Source organism: Ambystoma mexicanum, chromosome 11 (genome assembly GCF_040938575.1).
Source record: "Ambystoma mexicanum isolate Mex_15411 chromosome 11, UKY_AmexF1_1, whole genome shotgun sequence".
Taxonomy (NCBI): Eukaryota; Metazoa; Chordata; class Amphibia; order Caudata; family Ambystomatidae; genus Ambystoma; species Ambystoma mexicanum.
This window is the reverse complement of record NC_090934.1, coordinates 1,167,618,153-1,167,643,096: the sequence shown is the minus strand read 5'-3', so window position 1 is coordinate 1,167,643,096 and position 24,944 is coordinate 1,167,618,153. Positions and strand designations below refer to the sequence as shown.

The following is a 24,944-nucleotide window of genomic DNA, read 5'->3' as shown; positions in this document are numbered from 1 at the left end:
CTTCATCTGATAGTAATAGGATTTTACTATCTGATTTACCTGTAGATTGCCCTTCATGTTGGATTGCCAAATGACACCAATATTTTTCACTGTCTGCGAATAGTCCATAGTTTGTCCAAACAAGGTCTGGCAAGGTATTGAGTGCAACTCATTGTTCAGTTTATGCCTAAGACCAACGACAATGATCTCCGTTTAGGATGGATTCAATTGGAGCATATTGTCCTGCATCCAAATTTGAATTTCTTCAGCACATCTCATCTCACTATACTCTCAATTTCTGCCATTGGCTGGGTGAGTCTTGTATATATTTGTGTGTCATCCTCATAGGAATGACAACACAAATTAAACTGCACCAAAATGTCTAATAGTGGATGCATATATAAATTAAACAATATCAGAGACAGGGACGAACCCTGCGGAACTCCCCAACTGATAGGCAAGGATTCAGACAAGAATGAGCCTGCCTTGACTTGTTGCACACGATCTGACACTGACACAAAAAATCTAAACCATTTGCTTTCTAAATCCGACGTCTGTGCCATGGAAGAAAGTCTGGCTAAAAGTATGTCGAAATCTACTGTATCAAAGGCAGCTGACAAATCAAGCATGACTAGCATGCTGATGTCACCTTTGTCAGCTGTCTTTAGAATGTCGTCCCACACAGTGAGTAGAGCAATCTCAGTCCAATGGCCTGCCCTAAATCCAGATTGATAGCAATCTAAAATATAATTTTCCTCGAAAAATGTCTGCAGCTGGGAAGTGACTACCTTCTCCCAGATGTTTGCGGGCCACAAGAGGCCCGCGACAGGGCGGTAGTTTGCCAGGAGAAGAGAAGTCTTTTTTAACAATGGAGTTAGAAATTAATTTTTTAGTTCAACTGGGACATGACCCTGAGCTAGAGAGTTGTTTACAAAATGCTGAATGGGTACACTAAGCGCATGGCCATGCCTCTTAGCTAAATAAGCTGGGATTGGATCATACTTATGCAGCGTGGGTGTCAGCTGATCAATCAGTGCTTCAATACTCTCAGAGGTCCGTGGGGAGAAGACAAAATGATGTGTTGGGTCTTAGTAGCTATGCTCCGAGACCCTTGTTACAGCCTCCGTAAACAGAGTGACGGTCAGAGCTTAAAGCCCTTTCTGAATTTAATGAATCTTTTATGTGAAAAAGACATTGCATTTTTACCATCTTTTGAGATTTGCGGAAGACTGGCTTGTAGGCAGATAGGAGATAAGAAGTTTCTAATAGCTAAAAAAAGAACTCCAGGCCGAATGTCGGCAGCATCAATCTCTTTCTGAAGGTGTGAGGCCTTGACTAACAATATCTCCTCTTTATATTGTTTTAAGGCGGCCTTAGCCAAGGCATAATTAACTTCCTGTCTAGTCCTGAGGCATATCTTTTCAGCCTTCCTATTTTCTGATTAAGTTCTGATTTGTGGCTAGCCCCCTCACATAAAAGAATGGAGAGTTCTACCATCTTTGCCACAATGCCCACATAGGACAAGTAATGTAACAGCAGTTTACTTGTACCCCTACTTCTGATTTCAACAACACACGTGTGTCCGCCATGATGCTTGTCTAATTTGCAGACTTAAGAATATCAGCAGCCTCTTCCAAGGCTTCTTCTTGTGCAAACCCATTTGAACCCCTCCATCCCTTAGCCCACAACATAGCCCACACCTTTGCCCACTCTACTGATGCCTCCATAACTAATGGTATGTTATGTCTGGCTGCCAGAGAACAATATTTGGCCAGCTACTCCTAACAGTCCTGGCTCAGGCTGCAATGCCATTGTTGTCTCATGTGTGCAGTAATCCTTCTTGGCCATCACGCCATGACATAGAGCGACTGGTGAGCAATATTTTGGAGTGCAAAAAGTATCCCTGGAAGCAGAAGAGGGACAGATGCTCAAGCCTCATAAGAAGGAAGAGAGGAGGAGTAACCCAGAACCACAACAGGAGGTTGGGGCAATCTGCCAAACAGCCAAAACAGAGAGAGAGAGAGGTATAAATCAACCAGAGGACCAATATAAAGAACCAAAGCACAGGATCCAGCGGATCACTCGCCTAAAAAGCCATGCACCTGGAAGGCAATTAAAGGTCCCAGTTTGAGTTCTTCGCATAAGCGGATCTGTTGGCTGTCTGCCCAAGGAGACCCTAAGAGAAGACCTGTTTGAATTGCTGAGCTTTGTTAATTTAGAAGCTGACTGAGTTAAGATATATTACCCTCACCACTCAAGTGAAGGACTGTAAGTTTATTTTCCTCATTGCACCATTTGATTTGGATATTCTGACAACTCACTTTTTAGGAACATTTGATTCAGGAAACCTTTATTTCAAGTTCGACGATTAGTCATGACAGGCGCATTTACTTTAGTTTTTACTACCTTGGACAACTTTTTACTTAATTGCTGAAGTGCACTTTACGTGGTTCTATGTAAAAAGGCCTAATTTTAAAGGTCTGAAGAGAAAAAGACCGATTTACAAAACCCCTGATTTTCTTTTGATTGTAAAAAAACATTTTAAAGGTATTTTTCTCTTTAGACCTTTGAAATTAGTTTTTAAAAAAAATATTTGGCGGGTTTCAACTCCTGAGCCCCCATTATTCCTCCCAGACCAAAACACCCCACGGTCTCCCACGGGATTTCAGTCACAGCCCCCTGCCCCGTACCCCCAACCAAAACACATACATACACACATCAACACACACGCACACACTTACCCGTTCTCCTCACCCTCCGCTTCCGGGTGCCGCAGAGCCTGTCAGCCCCTGTGCACACTTGTGTGCGGCAAGGGTGTGACAGTTTGATTTAGAAAGTCTGATCTGTGCGAGCGCAGAGCGGTCTTTCTAAATCGGTCTTTTAGTGAAAAGATCTTTTTGAAAAGATCTTTTCACTTAGGACCCTTTACGTTTGTGTTATTGATACTGGGATGGATTTTTAGTCACTTATGAATTAGCACTTTGCTTTATTCCTTAAACTCAGTTTTTTGTTACACTTGCTTAATAAAGAGTTTTTCTTTGAAAAGACCAAAGTCTGAGACCCTTCCATTCGCCATGTCATCACACCTCCTTCCTTTGGGGCAAGTTCATCCAGGGAGAGAAAATAACATAGGGAGAGCTGAAGTGATTTTGAGCAGGCATCTTATGTTTGTAAATATTTTGTGTGTGGCTTTTTTAATTGAAATGTTATATATTTACATTTGTTTCTACTTGTTTATTAAGCAACATACATGTTTCTATGCTTGTTATTGATAACTGGATAATTTAAGAGCAGTGACTATCAAGGAAATCTCTTCCCCAAATATTGTAGAAAGAGCACAGCACTGCCTAGCAGATGAACGTGTCACAGGTGATTCATTGTGTCTTAATTTCTTTCTTCCAGACCCTTGATGGAGATTTCTCAGAGGAAAACCGTGTGAAATGTAGAACTGCAACAGACCCCTTAATTGAGGCAGTGGAGAACCTTACTGCTTTTGCTTCCAACCCAGAGTTTGTGAGCATTCCAGCGCAGATAAGCAGTGAGGTAAGGAAGAGTACACAGCACACTCCCATGTAAAATGAGTGTGCTGTTAGTCAAATAAACATATATTTTTTGTGTCACTGAAATCAACTTCATAGTGCATGTTCTTTATTGAAAACTGTCCTTTTAGGATGAAAGTAAGAAGTAAAGTTACTGACAAAAAATGTACCTTGGAAAGAAATTGAGATTATTCATAGCAGAATTACAGTTTCTCTCAAAGTTGTTCATTGACTGATGGAAGAATTTGAAGTTTCCTTCTTATCTTTCTTCACAATGTCTTTTCGTGTAGTTTATGCTCAGTCCCCTTTTAAAAGAAAGCTTTTGGCAGTGTCAATTCTTTCTTTATCAATGACTTCTATTTTACTGGTAGGAAGCAACAAGTGTGTATTCATTCCAACCTTTGGTTCTGTGGCAAGAGTTTCAAATGATATGATAATCTTACTAGGCCCAGTGATATTGAGAACGTGCAAGAGCAGGGGAGAGTGGAAGTGGGAAGTGCAAGGGGCAGGGGAGGAGTGGGAAGTGCTGAACATGAGATCAAAACAACAGGTAGTGCGGTAAGCAGGAGGCAAGTTCAAGAATTGAGCCCAGACAACGGGTGTCAGTAAGTGTGGGTAGGGGGGCTGTAGGGCTGCAGATACAGACCTAAGTGCAGAGGGTTGCCAGGAGGTAGTGCAGGTATGCAGCTGGGTGGGAAGGAATCTGGGATAGAGTTCAGAGGGTAGCCAGAAGCTCAGTGCAGCAACATAAGAGATCAGCAGGGGAGAGGAAGAGAGAAGGCAGAAGCAAAGAGGAAGGTCTTGAGGTGCTTCCGGAGCCATAGATGGTTCTCCTGAAGTTTAAGAGAGGCAGGGAGGCTGTTCCAGAGGGAGGCCCCAGTCGAGGAGAGAGCTCCACCCCCAACTCATTGCTTGGAGAAGCAGCTGACCCAGAGGGAGTTGGAGGAGGAGGAGTGAAGGCCTTATGGACAATGCAGAGGGTCTTGAACTTAATCCTTGCAGCCACAGGGAGCCAGTGAAGGGATTTCAAGGCAGGAGAGATACAATCCCTGGGCTTGAGGCCAAGGACAAGTCTTGCAGTCTTGTTCTGGATGAGTTGCAGAGAGCGGAGAGTAGAGGCAGGCATATTTAAGAAGAGGCTGTTACAGTAGTCCAGCCTAGAGAGAACCAGAGCTCTAGAGACACTGAGCTTCTGGGGGAAGGAGAGGAAAGGAAGAATACCCATGAGGTGGTGCAAGTGGTAGTTTGATTTCTTAGAGACGTCAGAGATGTGTGGAGAAAAGCAAAGTGTGGAGTCCAAAAATTATCCCAAGCCTCAAATGATTGTTGTTTTCTATCACTTGTTTCTGAGTCATACTTTGCTCTTTTTGTGGCCCGATCTCTGAACCAGGAGTGAGGGTATATGGGATTAAAGCACCTCTTGTACCACTTCTAAATCTATCTGGTGCTTTCAGCATTCAATGATGTTATGATAGCGTTGTGTATGGACTTATTTGAAAACTGTTATCATTGCAGGGATCCCAGGCACAAGAGCCTATTTTGATTTTTGCCAGGATGATGCTTCAGGGATCTTCCTCTCTGATAAAAACAGCTCGCTCGTTGGCCATCAACCCGAAGGATCCGCCTACCTGGTCTATCCTGGCCGGGCACTCCCGCGTTGTGTCCGATTCTATAAAGAGCCTTATAACATCTATTCGGTCAGTGTCATTTCTATGTTTCAATCATTGTTTACTGATAATCATCTGGATACTGTAAAAGGTACTGTGTATTTGCCAGTCATTTGGCTCTGACAGTTGTTGCCCCAGTCTATAATGTCCTGTCCTTTTTTTAAGGGAGAAATAGCGGTTGTCAATCTGTCAAGTGAAACATCCATGTAAGAAACTACTGTCATGATTAATCGAGTAGGACATATTCGTGCATATCTGTGGAGTGATTATTAGTAAGTCCAATGCAGAAGGTGCCAGTAAAATAGATTGAAGTTGAACCTTTATGCTGCAGTTTGCAATAGGTCTGTGGTGAACTTCCATTATTGTGTATAAAATAGAAATCCTGTTTTTGTTGTGCTAAAATATATTTTCTTATCTATGCAGGAAGGACTTATTTTACACACAGTTTGCAACAATTGCAATCATTTCCATACTACTCAAAATCCATATTTATAATATAATGAATTCTGTATTTCGTATTTCTGCTTCAGTCCTTTTGGTAAATCTTCCCCTTGTGGCATGTCCCACAGAATAATACATTGTCAACATTTATCTCTAATTCTTGATTCACTACAAAAAAAACTTTGTTGAGGGAACGTTATGGTTAAATTGCCCTACCAAAAACCTGTGCACTTCACTAAAAAAAAAATGTCAACCTCCCTTATGGTTCAAATTAAAACTGAAAAAACCCTGAAATTCGCCAGTTATGGTAAACAGAGCCCCCATACCTGCCATCACCACTGTGCACACCACTGTGCACTGCTAACACTAACACCCAGAACATGAAAGATGGCATCACAAATGTCATTGATGGCATCACTGACGACATCACATGTTTAACCCCTTTGTTTTCGTTCCCTGCCATATAAATATATATATGTACATTCAGTAAAAAAACTTTGTTAAAGGGATGTTATACTTCACAGTGAAACCAAAAAACACTGCATATTCCCCAATTATGGTAAGCTAAGCAACCATAACTCGCACCATCTACGTGCATTGCTAAGACTAACACCCAGGACATCAAAGATGACATCACAAATGTCATTGATGACATCACTGATGACATCACATGTCTAGCTCCCTCATTTTTTATTCACTGACATATCTAAGGTAGGTGCCTTTCTTCACTATCAGTCAGGAAGTAAAAAGGTAAAAAGTGCGATATTTGTAGTTGTAACCCTTATCATATGTTCTTAAAATACTTTCCTTAGGGTACAATGACATCATATCATACATATACATAGGATAAGAAGAAAACCTGAAACACAGCATTTTTTTCTGTGCATGAAGGTAATGAGGACGGTTATGAATAGTTTCTGGTAATACAGCAGGTTTTTTGCTTACGTTACGGTCCCTGTATATGCTTCTATTGGTATACATTGTGGTCTATTTGTGTTTTGTGAGTAATAGTACAATTATGGAGTAAGGGAAGCATTCGTAGTTTTTTATGTAGCACAGTATGCATAAATATGTAATGGAAGCATATATCAATGTAGTAGCAGACATGGGAAAATGTAGAATATTGCATCTCTGTAGCAAATGTTGCAGACAATGACTACGTTTGTTTGTGAGGGTGTTCATGTATTAAAAGAAAGGTATATTTCAATGGAATTTTTTAGCAATGCATTGCTTAATGAACTGGTTGGGGTATGATAGTTCTGCAATGATCTGTTACACTTTTCGGCCAATATTTTAATGACAATCACTAGTGGAGGTGCAGCGTGAAAAGTAAATGCACATGTGATGTCATCAGTGATGTCATCAATGACATTGTGATGTCATCTTTAATGTCTTGGGTGTTAGTCTTAGCAATGCACGTAGATGGTGCGAGTTATGGTTGCTTAGCATACCATAATTGGGGAATGTGCAGTGTTTTTTGGTTTCACTGTGAAGTATAACATCCCTTTAACTAAGTTTTTTTACTGAATGTACATATGTATATATATATATATGGCAGGGAACATAAACAAAGGGGTTAAACATGTGATGTTTTCAGTGATGTCATCAATGACATTTGTGATGCCATCTTTCATGTTCTGGGTGTTAGAGTTAGCAGTGCACAGTGGTGATGGCAGGTATGGGGGCTTAATTTACCATAACTGGCGAATTTCAGGGGGTTTTCGGTTTTAATTTGAAACATAATGGGGAGGTTGACATTTTTTTTTTTAGTGAAGTGCACAGGTTTTTGGAAGGGCAACTTAACCATAACGTCCCCTCAACAAAGTTTTTTTTGTAGTGAATTTTACAGGTTTTTGGGAGGGCAACTTTACCATAACGTCCCCCTAACAACGTTTTTTTTGTAGTGAATTTTACAGGTTTTTGGAAGGCGAACTTAATCATAACATTGTGTCAATGAAGTTGTTGTGCTGAATATACACTGTCTGGCAGCAACACGCATCTCTGAGTGGATCCTTTATGCCAGGAAGTCGCAGTTAACGCCCTCTTGGTATCCTACCTCTACTGTCAGCCAGGCCACTGGGAGCTGACAAGTGCTTCTCCTATGCATTCAACGCCCTGCAGGCCACACCATCGGATCCACCAACGATGGGCAGCATCATTATCCTTTTTGCCCAGACAGCTCATGAACGGCTGTAGCCCCTTGTGGGTTTCCCTTTCAGCATAGGTACCGCTACCTTCCATCGTGTCTACGATTGGTTAACAACGTTAGCTTTTTGTTCCATACCTCCTGATGAAAACGTTGTGCAATAGACAATTACGTCGAAACTGGTTGAGCCTTGGGGGATGTGATCTACATAACAATTTTTCTTTGATCCGCCCTTACGATAGATGGTTTTAATCATTTCTATTGTATATGTTTTTCTACCTTTAAAAAACATTAAATTAACCAGACGGGATGCGTGAACTGTGCTCCCTCCCGTGTATGAATCAATTCTGTCATTTTTAGCTATTGTTGTTTGGATGAATGTCACTTTGAATGTTGTATGGTTTGAATGCTGCACTATGAATGGTTTGGTTGATGGACTAATTTTAGCCATCTGTAATGTTTATACCTGCTATTGAATTGTGAAATAATATGTTTTCCAAAGTATTGTGTCATTAACTGACTATTTTCAAAAATGTTTGTATCACGAGTAAATAAAAACGGATACTTTTTGTAAGCAACCAAGTTTTGCTCTCTGGACATTTTTTCCGGATTTCTGGAATATACACTGTCATCATGTGATTCTGGGAGATATGTAGTATAATGTACGTACTCGATGCACATTTAACATAGAACATACAGAACCCCCTCCGTATTGATATTAGAAAGGGACTGACTGAGTGCCTATATGCGGACGGGGCGGACGGGATCAACATTACCCAAAGAGGCAGGGGGTATCTGAAAATGTACTATTGTCTTACACAAAAAATGTGCAACGTAGAAGAAGGACATAAAGACATTATAAGTAGTAATAAGTAAATATGGAAACCTAAAAGTGTGAAATGAAAACGATACATTAAATAACCATGTAGAATGAAATGGATGGTACAAAAAAAAAAGGATGTCTCCATCGTAATCACTTCACAGAAACTCTGCAGCCTGGACCGACAGTGGACGGACGCAGTAGGACGAAGGGAAATTACATCAAAATAGTGACTGAAGGTCATTGTTTTGTATGTGTGTGTATTTTTTTGGTATGTGGTGCAGAAATAATAATTTCTTTCTGTTGTTTTGACACAGAAATGGCTAGTACTTTGGAGTGGCTGGAGGAGAATTTTTCGCATGGGGAAATGTCTGAAGACAACGATAATAATGGTACACACTGCTCTGCATATGCAAAATAATGATCAGTATTTTATAGGAATTTAACATATGCATATTTCTTTTTGTACAGACCAGCAAAGAAAAGAAGAAATGGCAACAAATGAGACAGAAGAAGACAGGATGAAAAGGATGAAGCAGAAAATGGACATACTGAACGAGAATTTTAAAAGTTTAAGGGAGTTTGTGGAGGACTGTGTGAGAGGAAAAGTATGTTACCATTGTCCTACCTGTACCTGCCCCGCTTCTCCATTCCCTAGTGAACCATCCCCAAACCTAAAAGAAGAAAATAGACGTTTTGACGAAATATCCATCCCTTCTTCCCCTCCCAAATCTTCTCCTCATAACCAGCCTGTGTTGAATCCTAATTCCCCTATATTTGTGTCAGTACCTGCTTCCCCCGCTATTTCTTTGGATTGAAGTGTGTGTGAGTGTGTGTTTGGAATGTTTTTGTATAGTAGTTGTAGTTAAAGAGTTTGAGGAAACTTTTTTTTTTAAAAGACTTAAAGTGTTCGCGAACAGCACGCCTGTTCGACCTATTCGTAAGGAATGGAAGGTGGGTGTTGTAAAGGGAGTACACCTAACCTTACTAATGTCAAGTAAGATGGAGTTGATGTTTGACCGCAACATCTGTTCAAGTTGTGCGTACATAAACAGAAAGGGGCATCCTAAGGACATTATACCTTGCTCTACCGCTTACAAACAAGATGAAACATGTTTGTAGAACACACTAGGTGTCCTGGATGGCTGTAAATGCGCAAAATGGGAGCGTGTTAAGGACAGTATACCTGTCCGTATCGTCCGCAGCCAAAATGGTGCCGTCCGTAGAACAGGTGCGGTGGCCGGCAAGTTCATAGTCAAAATAAATGGAGTTGTCCTAAGGACACTGGACCTGTTCGTACAGTGAGCATATCATGTATGCACATGCGCAGTACAAACGTAAGTATAGCGAACATCGTGCCTGTCCCTAGCTGTCCGTCTCACTTGTGTCACACTTTGAATTAGTTTGAGAACCCGAACACTGTCCATAGGACACTTGCGCGCATGCGCAAGTTTGTTACTCTGCATTTGCTGTCCAGCGGCCTCACATTTCTGTCGTGGATGTGTTCAGGACGTCATCATGTGACCGCACCCACGCTGAGCGCGTGGACTCATTTGCGCAGTTTGTGTGCTTCCGCAACAGTACAAAGAATTTGTAGACACAAGGCAAATTATTGTAGAGTGTAAAAATATAATTTCACATATCCCAGACAATAGCTTACCTGAGGACTTGTTGTGTAAAATTTGTGTACCGCTTTGCAGTGATGAAGACAGTCACGAAGCACACCACTCCACCCCTGTAAATGGCCACACCCCCGAGCGCATCTTCATTGTCCTTCTAGCTGTAGCAGATTGAGGTGTACTGCCTTTACTGCTGTAGTGACCAAAAGGAAAGTAATTGGTATGGCTTCCATGGCTGCTGTTGGTTCATTAGCCTCTGTACCACCCCCAAACCCGCCACCACCACCACCTCCGCAAGGGGCTGCAGAGAGATATACGGGTGAGGATGTAGAGAGCCAGGAAGAAGAGGAGGAAGAGAATGAGGTGGAGGAACTCCACACTACGAGCACTCGCCGGGGGTCGTGGGTTTGGCAGTTGTTTTCCGTTTATGGGAACGTACCAAAAGCATGTGCAAACAGGGTGAGGTGTAACCATTGCCAGGTGGTGTTGAGTCGCGGGGGACTTGGTGCGTACAGCTTTGGTACGACAACCATGAAGAGACACCTCACTTCGTTCCACACTGCGGACATTCGCAAGGTGGTGCCATGTGAAGAGAGTAGTCGATTGAGTTCCTCCACAGCATCCTCCGTGTCCGATCCTCTCACCACAAGAGACACTCCTGTGGGGGAGTGCCTCCCTCCAGCTGCCTCACAAGCCATTCGCAATGCTGTTGACCCTTACCTTTCAAAGGTGACAATAGTGTGTATGGATTGTGACGCAGTACTCTGCAGGGGGGCGTGTTTTCGAAGTGCTTTTCAGGCTACGGTCTGGGAGCACCAGAAGATCTGCTCCTTACCTATGTAAAGCTCACCCTATATCTTTCTCTGTCCACTTGCCCTTTCTTATCCCGGTGGCTGGTGTCCCTACCTTACCCTCCTTTGGCCTCCTCTCCTAGTGTGTCATGTGCTGAGAAGCAATAAACGTGAGAACAACAAAAATTACAGAAAAGGCTCTTTTCAGAGCCGCCTTTCTCAGTTTAACAATAGAACTGTGAAGTGACCGTTGTAGACCCCCGCGGCACTGTGGAAAAGTTCACGGATAGTCATAGGGAAAAAAAAGGAGGGTGCAAGTGGAACAAACACAATGAAGTGTACGCTGGGCGTAAGTGGTGGCTCTGAAAAGAGCCTTTCGGTGGTGTGTTGTGTGGGTCAAAAACTGTGTATTGGAGAAAACGGATTGTCACATAGGTTATTGTGAATCCAAAAGAGGTCGCAATGCATTTTGTACATTGCAAAGAAAAATCTGATTGCCAGCATGTGTGAGATGGACTCCATCTCTGCGGAAAATGAAAGAGCTGCGAAACAAAATGTTTTCATTGTGGAATGAGGCATGCGACATCTCTTAAAAAGGAACAAACAGCCTTTTTCATATTGTGTCTCGCTTTCGCCATTTGTGGACTAAAAGCAGAAGAACGCAGCCATATTTGTCTTTGTGCAATACGGGAAAAAAGTATTTGACAATTTGGAAACATGTCCATGAGCTTCGCAAGCCCTTCCTTCATTGCAAATTGCAAAGAAATTCCAGAGACATGGCCTAAACTGTTTCCTCCGCAATGAATGATAAGTATATCTGGAGGACGCTCTGTCAGTAAAGTAACACAGAGAGGTACCAAGTCCAGCCACCTCATGCCACGCACGCCATGCCAGTGCACTTCCACATGAGGAAATCCGAGATCTGCAGATAAACTGCAGCTTTCTGCATGCACCTTCAACCAATGTATCCATGAGTCTCCCAAAATCCAGATAATCTGTTTTCGAGCACGCAAAGCCATGATTGTGTGGTCTCCTGTCAGGGAGAAGACGTTCTTATTTAATCTCGCCATTCAGAACACACCTACTGAACTTTATTGACCAATCCCTATCTCCGCACATTCTCATTTGCATGCGTCTCAACCCCAGAATCCCCGTTGGTGATATGCACTAGCTGCAAACTACCGCCATGTCCGCGGACATGTATAGGATCAGAGCAGGACGACGGTACATCAAAGTATTATTCCCCTTTTTCCCCTTTTAAGGTGGGCTCTGAAAAGAGCCGTTTTTTTTTGTTTTTGGGCAGATACCTTACAGACATCTGTTATTTTGCTTATTTTTTGTATTTTTTGTCCTTACTTTACTCGTACAACCATTACAGAACCTTCTCTAAAGCAAGCCTTACGTTCCAAAAGAACATCGAATTTCCCAAAGAAGATAGCGCAACACCATCTGCTTCAAAATAATCTGCATTACTTGGAACAATGTTTTCGTGGCTGCAGAAAAACATACCAGCTCGTGACATAAAAGCACGCACGCCGCGATTAATGATACACCTCCCAATACTTTGATCTGGACAGAAAAAAGATTTGTTGTCCCATTTTACTCTTCGGAGTAAACCAGAAAAAATTACTTTCGCAGTTGGAAAGATGGTCATGAGTGCTTGAACCAACTGTTCCAAATCTACCAACAAAGTATGTGAACTCATGTAGCCCAAATGGCAAGCACCGTAGTGCAAAATTACCACATGAGTAGAGCTCATTGTACGTATGTCTCTGCAAACTTGCAGAATTGCCGCAACATTAGCATCAGTCTCAGCGTTCCACACCACCTCCACTCCTCTTACATCGAAATGGTGTGCCACATGCCTACTCTCGGCATTGTGTTGTAAGCCATGGACAAAAATGTCTCCAAGCATCAAAACCCTGACCCTCTCCACCTCTGCCATCTTCAGTGTACGCACCGTCTTTCGACACAAAAGAGTAATGTGAACATCTAATTGGCTGATGCCTACAGTCCCCTTTCCATGCCGGATTTGCTGTAGAAACCTGTATGTGACACGCCCTACCCGCGGACAAGCGTTGCCTACATGCGGCACGTAACTCTTACCCAGCCCTTTCACCCTTTCCACAGCGGTAGCAAAGCAAGTCCCTTATTTGACACAACTAAGCAGTCACACAACCATCCACCAATCACATTGAACATCGCTAAAACTAACTCTGTCATCAACATTGCGCACTTCAAAATTACTGTCGATAATTCTGAATGGAAGTTGCATATCATTGCAAAGCACCTACTTCACAAGCTACTGTGCAACTGTTGCAAATTTCTATGTACACCTCCATGCATGCGCACATGCATGAGTATAGAGTACAGGTATGTATATTTTAATCAGAGAACATGTGCAACCCTTATGATTTAATTTAAACAAATTAATGCTGCTTTCTGTGCATAGGCAATACATACCAAAGCTCCCCCTTTTAAGTGCAAGATATCTGATTTATCATTGACAAACCGCTCGACTTCTTACTGTCTTCCGCATAACCTATACATACATTGCAAGCATGCCTATTTAGGGCGAAACTCGATTTTGTATTAGAAAATGTTGGAGTTGGGTACTGTGTACGACCTACAGTAATGCTACTTGCAATGTAATGGTATGACAAAAGTAACCGCTCCCGATTGCTGTGGTGACATCTCCCTCTGAGGGTCTCCCGATTTTTCGGCGTCGTGCTTTTAATTTGCAAGTAGACATTTTTTTCCCATCTACTAGTATGCCCTATCGCTTACAAACCTCTCTCCTATAGATAGTACACCTTGTAAAAAACAAGGCATGTTCATAATCTTAAAATTGTTAGCAATTTTGAAGGACATGCAAGTAACATATTGCAAATACCATGCAAAGGCTGCACAGAGTGAAGTGAAATGCACACATGTACTGGGTTGAAATATGAAAGGAGAATGCTCTGACGAAAGATGCACAATTAATGTGTGCAGTATCATCACTGCTGTAAACACACAAAGTAATTAATTTTGTTTTTTTGAATCGCAATGAAGACTACTCTCCTGAGAATCAACAGCAACTACACTGCAGACGACATATCCGAAGAAACCTGGTCATTTTGTAAAAAGTACAGTACTACCTTTATATTGTAACTACTCCTCAAAGAGGCTGCATGGGTTATTTGTTTAATTTGGGCACCAAAGCAAACATTGATTTCTGAACTATTCTACCTACAAATATCCATTTATTGAACAAAGAATAACAGGCAAAATGGCTAACAAATCCCTGTGTGTTTGGAACTCAAATAACATACGTAATCCTTAGAAGGTTAGATTTAGAAAAGAAGTTGCTGTTGCAAGTTTATGGCATTTTGTTTATTAATAATGCTTCTCGTCACCACTAGCCCACTTTGTACTCTCATCTGAAGCACATTGTAGTAGTATACAAACAGTAAAATAGTCTTACCAAATCATTGCAAGAGTCCAATGCACATTCACACACCATGACAAAGAGCTTCCCCATGAAATTCATGCATGCATGCACACAGCACACATACATTGTACAACAGACCAAAGTATGCCTTCTTTTTTTTCAACAGACACCAAAGAATGCCTACCAAAAACCAACTCGGTAGAAAGGAACGCAGAAGTAGAGCAAATAAAAATAAAAGTGCCCAATCTAAGCAATCTTTTGTAAAGTTTGTAGAGAATGTTGGAACAAACCAGCTAATGCAGTTGGTTAGCAAAACAAAGGAAGCTTCTACTACCAAAACTTTACCTCCTCCATCAAAATGTGTCACAAAACACAAAAATGTTGGCAAGAAATCGGCTACCAGTACAGCTAACAATGATCCTAATAATCCTGATAGTGTAACAAGAACCCATAGTAAAAAAAGCGTTTTATCGAAAATGTTTCGTCACAGAGTCCTTCAGAATCTACTAAGAAGAGGACCGAAATCATCCTCACACCTTAAAACCTACTATAGAAAGTTAATCCTACAAGCTCTCGTGGACAGTGCAATCCTTCTCAAAAGGAAGTTGTTTATATTAGTGTTAAATAGGATGAAAGCACTAACAAAACTAAGTACCAAACTACAAAAGAAACTCAGCAATAAACGGAATGTGAACAAAAATAATTTTTTAAATGTTTGTGGTGGTGAATGGAGTCACACAACAACCACAGAACCATATTTTAATGAAGAAGCATACAAACAAACTCAAACAAACACAAATGCCATCTATAGCACTGGACGAGGATATGAGAAAATCAATACTATCATCATGGAACAAGAAACACTGCTTACAAAAGTATCCTCTGAAAACTTAGAATTACCTCTTGATTCAGCAGAACCGCACCGTCCAGTATACAAATGGCCGTGCACATCAATGTGTGCCATTCCAAACAAAGCTTTCAAATCTTTACGTCAGTTCCTCAATCAGTATGTAAAAGGTAAAGACAAAAGTAAAATTAAAGTGCTGCAAAATATGGATATTTGTCCAGTGCGCAAATGCACAGGACTACAAGGACATTCATTAGCCTGCATTTCTGGGCCTATCTGCAAAGGCACCTTCCATGATATCAAAAGGATATCAATACATCATTCAAATGTAAGCAATCTAATGTATAAAATATACTATGCAAAAAGTGCAGCTTCAGAATTAGGCAATTTAAATAACACTCTTCTGCATGGTACACCCAAATACAGAAGAAATTGACTGTATTCAGAGAAAGTATTTTGGAAGTGGAAGCCACTTACAAAATGCAATAGTTGTAGAACATAGTAGCAACAATTCTGCACATAGCAACCTTCTATTACATACATACAGAAAAGAAATATTAACATTTAAAAGGTCATCGGCTGAAGTACCAAACCATGTGTGTGTGTGTTGCCTCAGAACGTTTTAGAAAAGGAACACAAGAAATGTAGACATATCATACAAAATAGAAGACAATGAAGATTCTAAATGGTTTGAATTAGCTCTCTACCTTTTAGCAGAAAATAATTATGAACTAACTGAACGCCTAATATGTTGCAGTTACTGTACTACAAAATTTGACAACAACCACACTCCTTCACGTGCTATTACAAATAATTTGGAATTGTTCCCACTACCAAAAATCCTACAACAACTCAATTTGTATGAGAGAAATAATAATTCAAACAGTTCACCCATTTCAAGCAATTATACGCCTTCATCCAAAAACAGCAAAATTACCTTCCTCTGAATTGGTGAAAGGCATTCGTGGCAAAGTAGCTCATTTGCCATTAGATCTAACGGAAAATGTACACACTCTAGGAGTGCAACGTTCAATAGAGCATTCTTTAATAGTCTTGGTAAATGATGGTGTACCAACAAAGGACAGACAAATTTGGCAAATTTGGCAACAACTGGTGGACTTACATAAATTTAGAAAAGCATTGCAATATCTAAAAGACAATAACGAGTACTATAAGGAAATAAATATTGATGAAAGCTTAAGGGAAACAACTGAAATAATTCAAGAGCCATCAGAAACTGGACAATTCGATCTTCTGGATCCTGCTACAGTATCCACTCTTTTGGACCATTACACAATTCATCCATTGCATTCCAATAAAAGCATAGATAATGTACTAGAAACTTACTAAATGCAACAAACCAAAGGTTCACCAATGAGTACATGGGAAAAAAGTATAGAAGCACGTGCTTTCCCACTGCTATTTCCTACTGGCAAAGGTGGAAGATACGATGATAGACCCACTCAGATTGGGGCATCAGAATACCACTCATTACGAATGTATTCACAAGATCCCAGATTTAGACAAAATGTGGAATACATATTCCACCTACTCTATGAAAGTGAATTAGCAACGCTATGTTACAGAGTTGCACACATTTTGAAATCTGGAACCCACTTTCAAAATATTTCAGCTATGCAGTTAATACAAAAAGTACAGGAAAAAAATGAGGTTTTACAATCAAGTATAACAAATTTGTTTGCAAACATGCGTGATACAAAGGAATACTGGTTCCGACGGCACAGAGACGTGCATTGTACTGTCCTTGGACCACCGACTTGGTTTGTTAGGCTAAGTTGTGCAGAATATGCAGAATATGCATGGAAAGATTTACATGACTTCCTATGCATAGCAAACAGCAACAAAAACAACATAGACATATTAACACCTGGAGAACTTTGCTCTCTAGATCCAGTTAATGTGTCAAGATATTTCCATCATCGTTTCATTGCCATGCTACACTTTATTTGCAATAAAACTGTTCCTACCCTTGGAGAAGTGCAACATTTCTTTTGGAGAAAAGAATATCAAGCGAGAGGAGCACCACATATTCACATGCTGTTATGGATCAAAGGTGCACTGAAATTTGGTCACAACAGTGATAGCACTGTTTTGAAGTTTATCCAAAAATATGTCACTTGTGAAATCCCTTCACAACAGACACATAGTGAGCTGCATGAGCAGATTTTACGATTTCAAAGACACAAATGTGGCAAAATACAAAAACAAAGGTAAATACTACACCAAATGCCGCTTTGGTTTCCCTAGACCAGTTACAAAAACAGGTGAAGTAAACAACTTCATGTCTTCAGTTCGACACAGTGTTAAAGGTAAATCACCTAAGAACACGTATTACATAAAAAGAAGGGAAGAATCAAAATATATCAATGATTACAATGCAATCATTGCCCTCTTATGTAATTTAAACATAGATGTGCAATTCAACTGCTGTGCAAAAACAGAGCTTAAAGACCTCTGGGATGACCTAACAACAGATGAAACATTATCACAGAAATTGTACAGCGTAGGCATAAAAATGCTCTCTCATAGAGAATGTGGCGCCTATGAAGCAGCAGATCGTTTAACCGGTACTGCTTTGTATGGAAAATCAGACAACATAGTAGGTCTAAGTCTTGGTCCTGCAAAATCTAGAAAAAGAGTGCTGAAATCATATCAGAACATAGAAACAATTGCCAGAAATGATCCCAACAGCCAAGACATTCTAAAAAAACAATTTACTGGACACATACTATCAGAACAGGAGTAGCACTTTGGAAAGCATGTGTCTATACCAGATAGCTCAAAACTTTGCATACAAAAATAATGTAATACCTGATGAAAGCAAGCGCAGACATAGAGTGACCGATTGTGAAGGGAGCTTAGTGAAACTTACCAAACAAAGCTTAATTAATCATGTAAAATTGTCATTAAAAACTCCTCAACAGAAAGAACTATATTACATGTCTCTATTACAACTTTTCAAACCATGGAGAAAAGAGGAAGACATACTAGATAACTATGACTGCTATGAAGATGCTTTCAAAGCAAATGAAAGCGCTATCACCGATGTGAACTTTATGCAGTACAAAACAATGTTACACAATGAGCAGCAACAGGATGAAGAACTTCAGGCCCAACTAGATAAGGACTCTTCCAACAGTAGTCAACCTTCTGTAACAGGAAGTCAAGAACCACTAGGACAACCACTAATAGCAAATGAGGCTGAAGTAGCTATGGCAGAAGTAGAAAACACCATGTATCAGTATCAAGAAGGGAACCAGGCTGCACCTCACTGAGGAGGTCCAACAAGGCCGAATCATGTCTGGGGTTGCTTGGTTTTCTGTGCAGAGGCGACCTGGCCTAGCAGTTCCGGCTGGGCTGCTACCTTTGGTGGCGGCAGCTGCTGACTGATTTGCACATGGCTGGTCCCCTTTTGCAATGGCGCAGACGGGCTAAAAAACGATGGTGTGGAAGGTTGCCCAGAGCAATTGCCAGTGGTTTAGATTGATTCGAAACCTTCCACCCATCACTTTTGTGGTCAGTCAGTATCAAGAAGATACAGAAGACTTAACTGTACAACAAGCAAAACTTAACAAAGATCAGCTCACCATTTTTGAAGACGTAACAAAACAAATTGTACATGGTGTACAACACAAAAATAAAGAATGTACCTGCCAAAATTACAAACCTATACTGCTGTATGTGAGTGGTGAAGCTGGATCAGGGAAAACATTCTTAATCAAAATCATCAGCAAGTTCCTTCAACAATTGACAAACAACAAACTGTCAGCTGTTGTAACGGCCCCCACAGGTTTAGCTGCCTACAATATAGGCGGTGTCACTTTACACCAATTACTATTGCTTCCAGTAGAGCATCAACATAAATTAGGCTATTACAAACTTTCTGCAGAAGCTGGAATGGAATTACGCAGAGTATTAAAACAAATGAAAATGCTACTAATAGATGAAATGAGCGTGGTCTCCAACCTAATGTAGGCTTTGATTCACCTCAGATTGCAAGAAGTACTTAAAAGTAACAACAAAGAACTCTTTGCAGGGAAACACACAATCGTTTTCGGAGATCTTCTACAATTGACACCAGTGAAAGGTGAACCTATTTTTAAAACCTTAGGCCACAAACTCTGCCGGAAAACTGTTGGTAGCATAGGTAATGTCAACCTTTGGCAACATTTCCAATACAGAGAATTAACTGAGAACATGTGGCAATCTTCAGATCTCACTTATGCCAACATCTTCAAAAGTTTTAGAGTTGGTGTACTATCGCAAGAAGCACAAGTTGTATTGAAAAACCGGCACATTCATGCACTTTATGGCGATAATGCATGTGCAACTGATGTTATGGAACAAATAGTGCACAAAAATGTCAATTGTATGGCCTTAATGCCAACTCTTGCAAGCTGTTTCAAATTCAATGAAACAATGTTAAATAAAGAAATGCAACCAATAATGGAAATTAGCGCCACAGACAAACTAAACGTACATGGTATGACAGTACCCATGTGTGAGCAAGCCACAACAAGACTAAATAGTTTAGAAAATTCAATCTCCAACACAGCTGGGTTGGAAAAAATCTTAAAATTATCCTTAAATTGTAGAGTAATGCTTAAACGTAACCTTGACGTCGAGCAAGGGCTAGTTAATGGAGCACTGGGTACAGTTGTTGGCTTTCAATCATACCCACGTGACAGCAACATTCAGTTTGTCAATATTCGCTTTGATAAAGTTTCAGAAGTGAAAAGGATAGGGTGCTCAATTGCTCGATTCCTTCTCTTAAAAGAAATGTATGTACGTAGAGAGCAATTTTCTCTAACTCTTGCATATGCAGTTACCATTCATAAATCCCAAGGTCTTACCCTAGACAAAGCATTGATATATATAGGAAACACAGTCTTTAAGGAAGGCATGAGCTATGTAGCATTATCACGCTTACGTACACTTGACTGTCTAGTGCTAATGAACTTTGATGCAAGTAAAGTCAAAGCTGATATTCATTGCATTCTAGAATACAATTGTGTTTGCAAATGTTAGTGCTTCATAGAAATGCAACAAGCAATCCTGACAACACATACAGTGTTCATGGAATAAGGCAAGAATTGGACGACTGTGCTGGAATGGTGAGATTCACTATGAACTCACAAGAAGATCCACAAGAATTTCTAATGTACTTACTATTAGTATTGGAAAACAAAAGCATACCAGTAAATGAAATATTCCAGATTTCGTACATGTGGAAACATACAAGCACTCTCTGTAGCAATGTGATACAGGAAGAAATCCCAAATGAGTGATTTGTGTATGTTTCCATACCAAATTGTGAAAGCATTCCATTTCAGCAACTTTTACAGAATGCATACCATGGCAGATTATGTACTATTTGCAATTCAGAGAATCGCTCCACCTTACTGATACAATCACATAATGCCTACATAATACTTATGCTTCTACGTTATAATGCAGATGGTACCAAAAACGACTGCAAACTGACTGGATTCACACGGTCAAGTGTCACTTGGAAATAAAACCTTTACAACAATAGGTATAATCTACCATGCAGGAGCTACAACCAATGCAGGTCACTACACTACATACATTAAAAAGAAATGTGGATAGTTCAAATGTAATGATAGCACCATTACGCTAAAGCAGAGATTGCCAGCTAATCTTACAAATGCGTATTTAATCTTCTTAAAGCCAAAATTTAATAAATAATGTGTACTTCAAGATTGCCAAATAATTATGTGTACGACTACAAACAGTTAGAATACGCCAACAGGTATCTAACTGCCCAAGAGGATATAACAACGACACCAATAAATGAATATCACAGATCTGTAGGAACAAATGCTAGCCATCCGCCAAGCCTTCACAGAATGGCGACACCTACTCCTGGGAGCTAGGCATCCAGTCCAGGTCCGTACGGACCATCGAAATCTTCAAGTTCTACAATCTTTGGAGTGTAGGAACAGTGTAGGAACAGTCGTCAGGCCCGTTGGGCCTACTTCTTTGCCCAGTACCAGTTCCACATCCATCATGTCCCTGGATCACAAAACATAATTGCCGATGTCCTTTTCAGACGTCCTGACTATGAAAACTCTGAGGATCGTAACTTTCCAAAGATGTTTCCTCACACGATCTTTGTTGCCCAAGCACTCACCCTCCTGGAGAATATCCAAGGCCAAACTCGACTTTCGGACCTCTGGAAGGAGCCCAAGAGAAATAACAGATGGAATCTCACAGCTAAGGACGGGTATCTATTCAAAGATAATCGCCTAGTCATTCCCACTCCTGGACTGAGACAAAGGATCACAAATCTATGTCATGATACCTTACATTCGGGACATTGTGGGATAACCAACACTCGCCATCTAGTACAAAGACAGTTTTGGTGGCCCAAGATGAAGGATGATTTTAGGATCCATGTCCAAACATGCGCAGTTCGCAATCAGAACAAACACGATAATAAGAAGCCAACCGGACTCCTACTCCAACCAGCAATACCAACAAGACCCTGGGAAGTCATCGCAACTGATTTTATCGTGGAATTACCACCCTCTAGAGGCTACACAACAATCATGGTCACTATTGATTTGTTTACTCATATGGCTCATTTTACACCCTTATCCAAACTACCTTCCTCATCAGACCTTGCCAGAATTTTCCTGGAACACATATTCAGACTTCATGGGTTGCCTTCCAAGATCATTTCAGACCGAGGACCTCAGTACATATCTCAGTTTTGGAAGCAAGTATGTCGTATTCTAGGAATCCAACGTGCCCTATCCTCTGGCTACCATCCACAAACCAATGGAGCCACGGAGCGTGTGAGCCAGACTCTCGAACAATGGCCCTCATTATGACCCAGGCGGTAAGCGGAAAACGATGCCGGTAAATGAATACCGGCATCGTTTTCCGCTAGGTCCGATTATGACCCGCGAAAGTGCCATTAGTGACATCGTAGTTTACGGTGCCGCTAACAGCACCAAGGTCGCGCGCGCGCGACCCTCCATGCCGTAAATACCGGCATGGTGCAAAGCTACGCAGATCACAAACCAAGCGGACATGCCCCTAACGCCATCGCCAAGGCCGTTAAGTACCTTACCGCCATGGCGCTAATTCCGCCATTGCGAACCAACCGTAAATGGCCATGTGCAGTGTTCCCAGCTGCCACAGGTGCACAGAATCAGCACAGGTGGAGGCAATACAGACTCTCCCAGTGCAAAAAGAGCACACCCCACCCCTACCAGCCCCAGTCACACTCCACAATGATACCAATAGGACTAGCAATGTTGGGGCTGGAGGACCTGATAGCAATGCGAGTGCTACAACTGCAACAACAACAACAACAACAACAACAACAACAACAACAACAGGCTGCACAGAGGAGATGCAGGAGGAGAAGGAGGGCAAGGCAGGGCCAGCAAGCCCCACCAGCACAGCCAGTGGCACCACGCAGGCAGCCCCCAATCCCACGCATCAGAGCCAGTCCATTCAACCTCACCGCAGAGCAGATCCACACCCTGTACCGACTGGACCGGGACACCATCACCAACATTGTGCACATGATACACAATGACATTGTCAGCATGATAGAAACACCCACCGCCATCCCGCCCCTACTGAAGGTAGTGTCCGTGCTCCACTTCCTGGCCACAGGCACCTACCAGCACACAGTGGGCCACTTGCATGGCATATCCCAACCATTATTCTCACGTACACTGATCCAAGTGCTCGATGCCCTCCTCAAGCACACAGACGACCACATCTCATTGCCACAGTCTGCCCAGGAGATTGCCAACACCAAAGTGGGTTTCCATGCACTAGCTGGCATACCTGGTTGCATTGGTGCCATCGACTGCACCCATGTTGAATTGGTGGTCCCACATGCCATGGAGGTACCATACCGCAACCGTAAACTATTTCACTCAATCAACGTGCAAATGGTCTGCGACTCCAACAGGATCTTCACACATTGTTGTGCCCGATTCCCCGGATCAACCCATGATTCAATGGTCCTTCGGAACTCCACAATACCACGCTACATGGAGCGACATGCAGGCCCAAGATCCTGCCTACTCGGTGAGTCTAATGTCATGAGCATGGAAATGCGAAGTGTGTAGGTGATCGACGTACCAATGCATATTTCACCTGGCAGAAAGGGGGGGGGAATGATGCATACGTCAAATGGCTGCGACTAGCAGTAGCCAGATCATACCCTGAGGCAGCACTCACGTCATCTGACAACTGTATACATGATGCCTGATCTAATCAGCCCTAACATGTGAATGAAAGTGTACCCCAACCATGACACAACCATCTGCAAGTGCATTGTACAAAATGTGAGCACATTGACTCCAAAGGAACGCACCTACATGCACGTCACCAAACACCATCTACTGAAAGGCCTGTCCCCCATAACTGCGCACAAAGGAGGCACATGTCGGACAGGAACATCAATGCACCACTACACAGACAGCAAGACCCACAAACTGTCCCCATTGACGCCAGTATTGTTCCCTGGGGTCATAATGAGCCAGACAGCAATGTTGCAATCATGTGAGCTTTGACCTCACAGGACACGTGCCAGGTCACATAAAATAACGGCCTGAACGGACACAGTGGATGGGCACTCACAAGGCAATTGTCCCCCCTGCATTGTGTCTTGGCATGCAAAACAGTACATGAGAGCCATGAACATATACCGGTTGCATAGTGTGAATCCATTAGCACAACTAAATTTGGTGCAAAGTAACAGTTGAATGCAAGGCATGGTGGCGCGTCATGTTCAGAAAGCAATCTCATTCCTGACACATACATTGTTGCCCATTTACAGGTGATGCAGGCTATCCCCTGAAGAGGTGGCTTCTTACACCAGTCCGGAACCCACAGAACCAGCATGAGGAGGACTTCAACCGTGCCCATGCACGTACCCGTGTGGTGATAGAGCAGGCCTTTGGCCTACTGAAGGCACGTTTCCGCTGCCTCAGCAGGTCTGGCGGGGCACTCCTGTACCGCCATTAGAAGGTTGCGAAGATCGTCATGGCATGTGTCAGGCTACACAATATGTGCGTCAGACGTAACGTGCCTCTGCCCCCTGACGCAGATCTGCAACCACCTGATAATGAGGATGATGAGGATGGGGATGGGGCAGCACCTCAAGGAGGCAGCGATGCACAGGAGGGGCGTGAAATGCATCAGAATCTCATTCACCAACACTTCTAGCACACACAGCGTGTGCGTGTAACATGTGGACGGCACTTGGGGCACTGTGTGTGTCTGGTATATGCACACTGTAGACTGAACAACAATAAAGCACACATACACAATGAGCAATGTCCACACATTTGGTTTGTGATAAATGAAAAAGGGTATTGTGCTTCTGAAAAGGTATGACACACCCAATCCCCCCTCCCCCTCCCCCCTGAACACCCCAACACACCCAATCCCCCCTCCCCCTCGAACACCCCAACACACCCAATCCCCCCTCCCCCTCCCCCCTGAACACCCCAACACACCCAATCCCCCCTCCCACTCCCCCCTGAACATCCCAACACACCCAATCCCCCCTCCCCCTCCCCCCAGAAATCCCTGCAAAGGAGTGCCAGTGCCCGTGGTGAGGTGGGTAATGTTTCAGTGGTCCACTG

The 24,944-nt window shown here is 42.1% G+C and overlaps 1 protein-coding gene across 11 annotated transcripts in view; it reads left to right on the top strand.

Moving 5' to 3' along the window:
* Positions 1 to 24,944, top strand: part of TLN2 (talin 2) — a 7,472,684-nt gene that overhangs the window by 3,397,814 nt on the left and 4,049,926 nt on the right. For all 11 annotated transcript variants that reach the window (XM_069624483.1, XM_069624482.1, XM_069624486.1 and 8 more), the window contains 2 exons: positions 3,382 to 3,522; positions 5,034 to 5,215. In XM_069624483.1, coding sequence (XP_069480584.1) covers positions 3,382 to 3,522; positions 5,034 to 5,215 — 323 coding nt within the window. The remainder of the gene's footprint in view (positions 1 to 3,381; positions 3,523 to 5,033; positions 5,216 to 24,944) is intronic.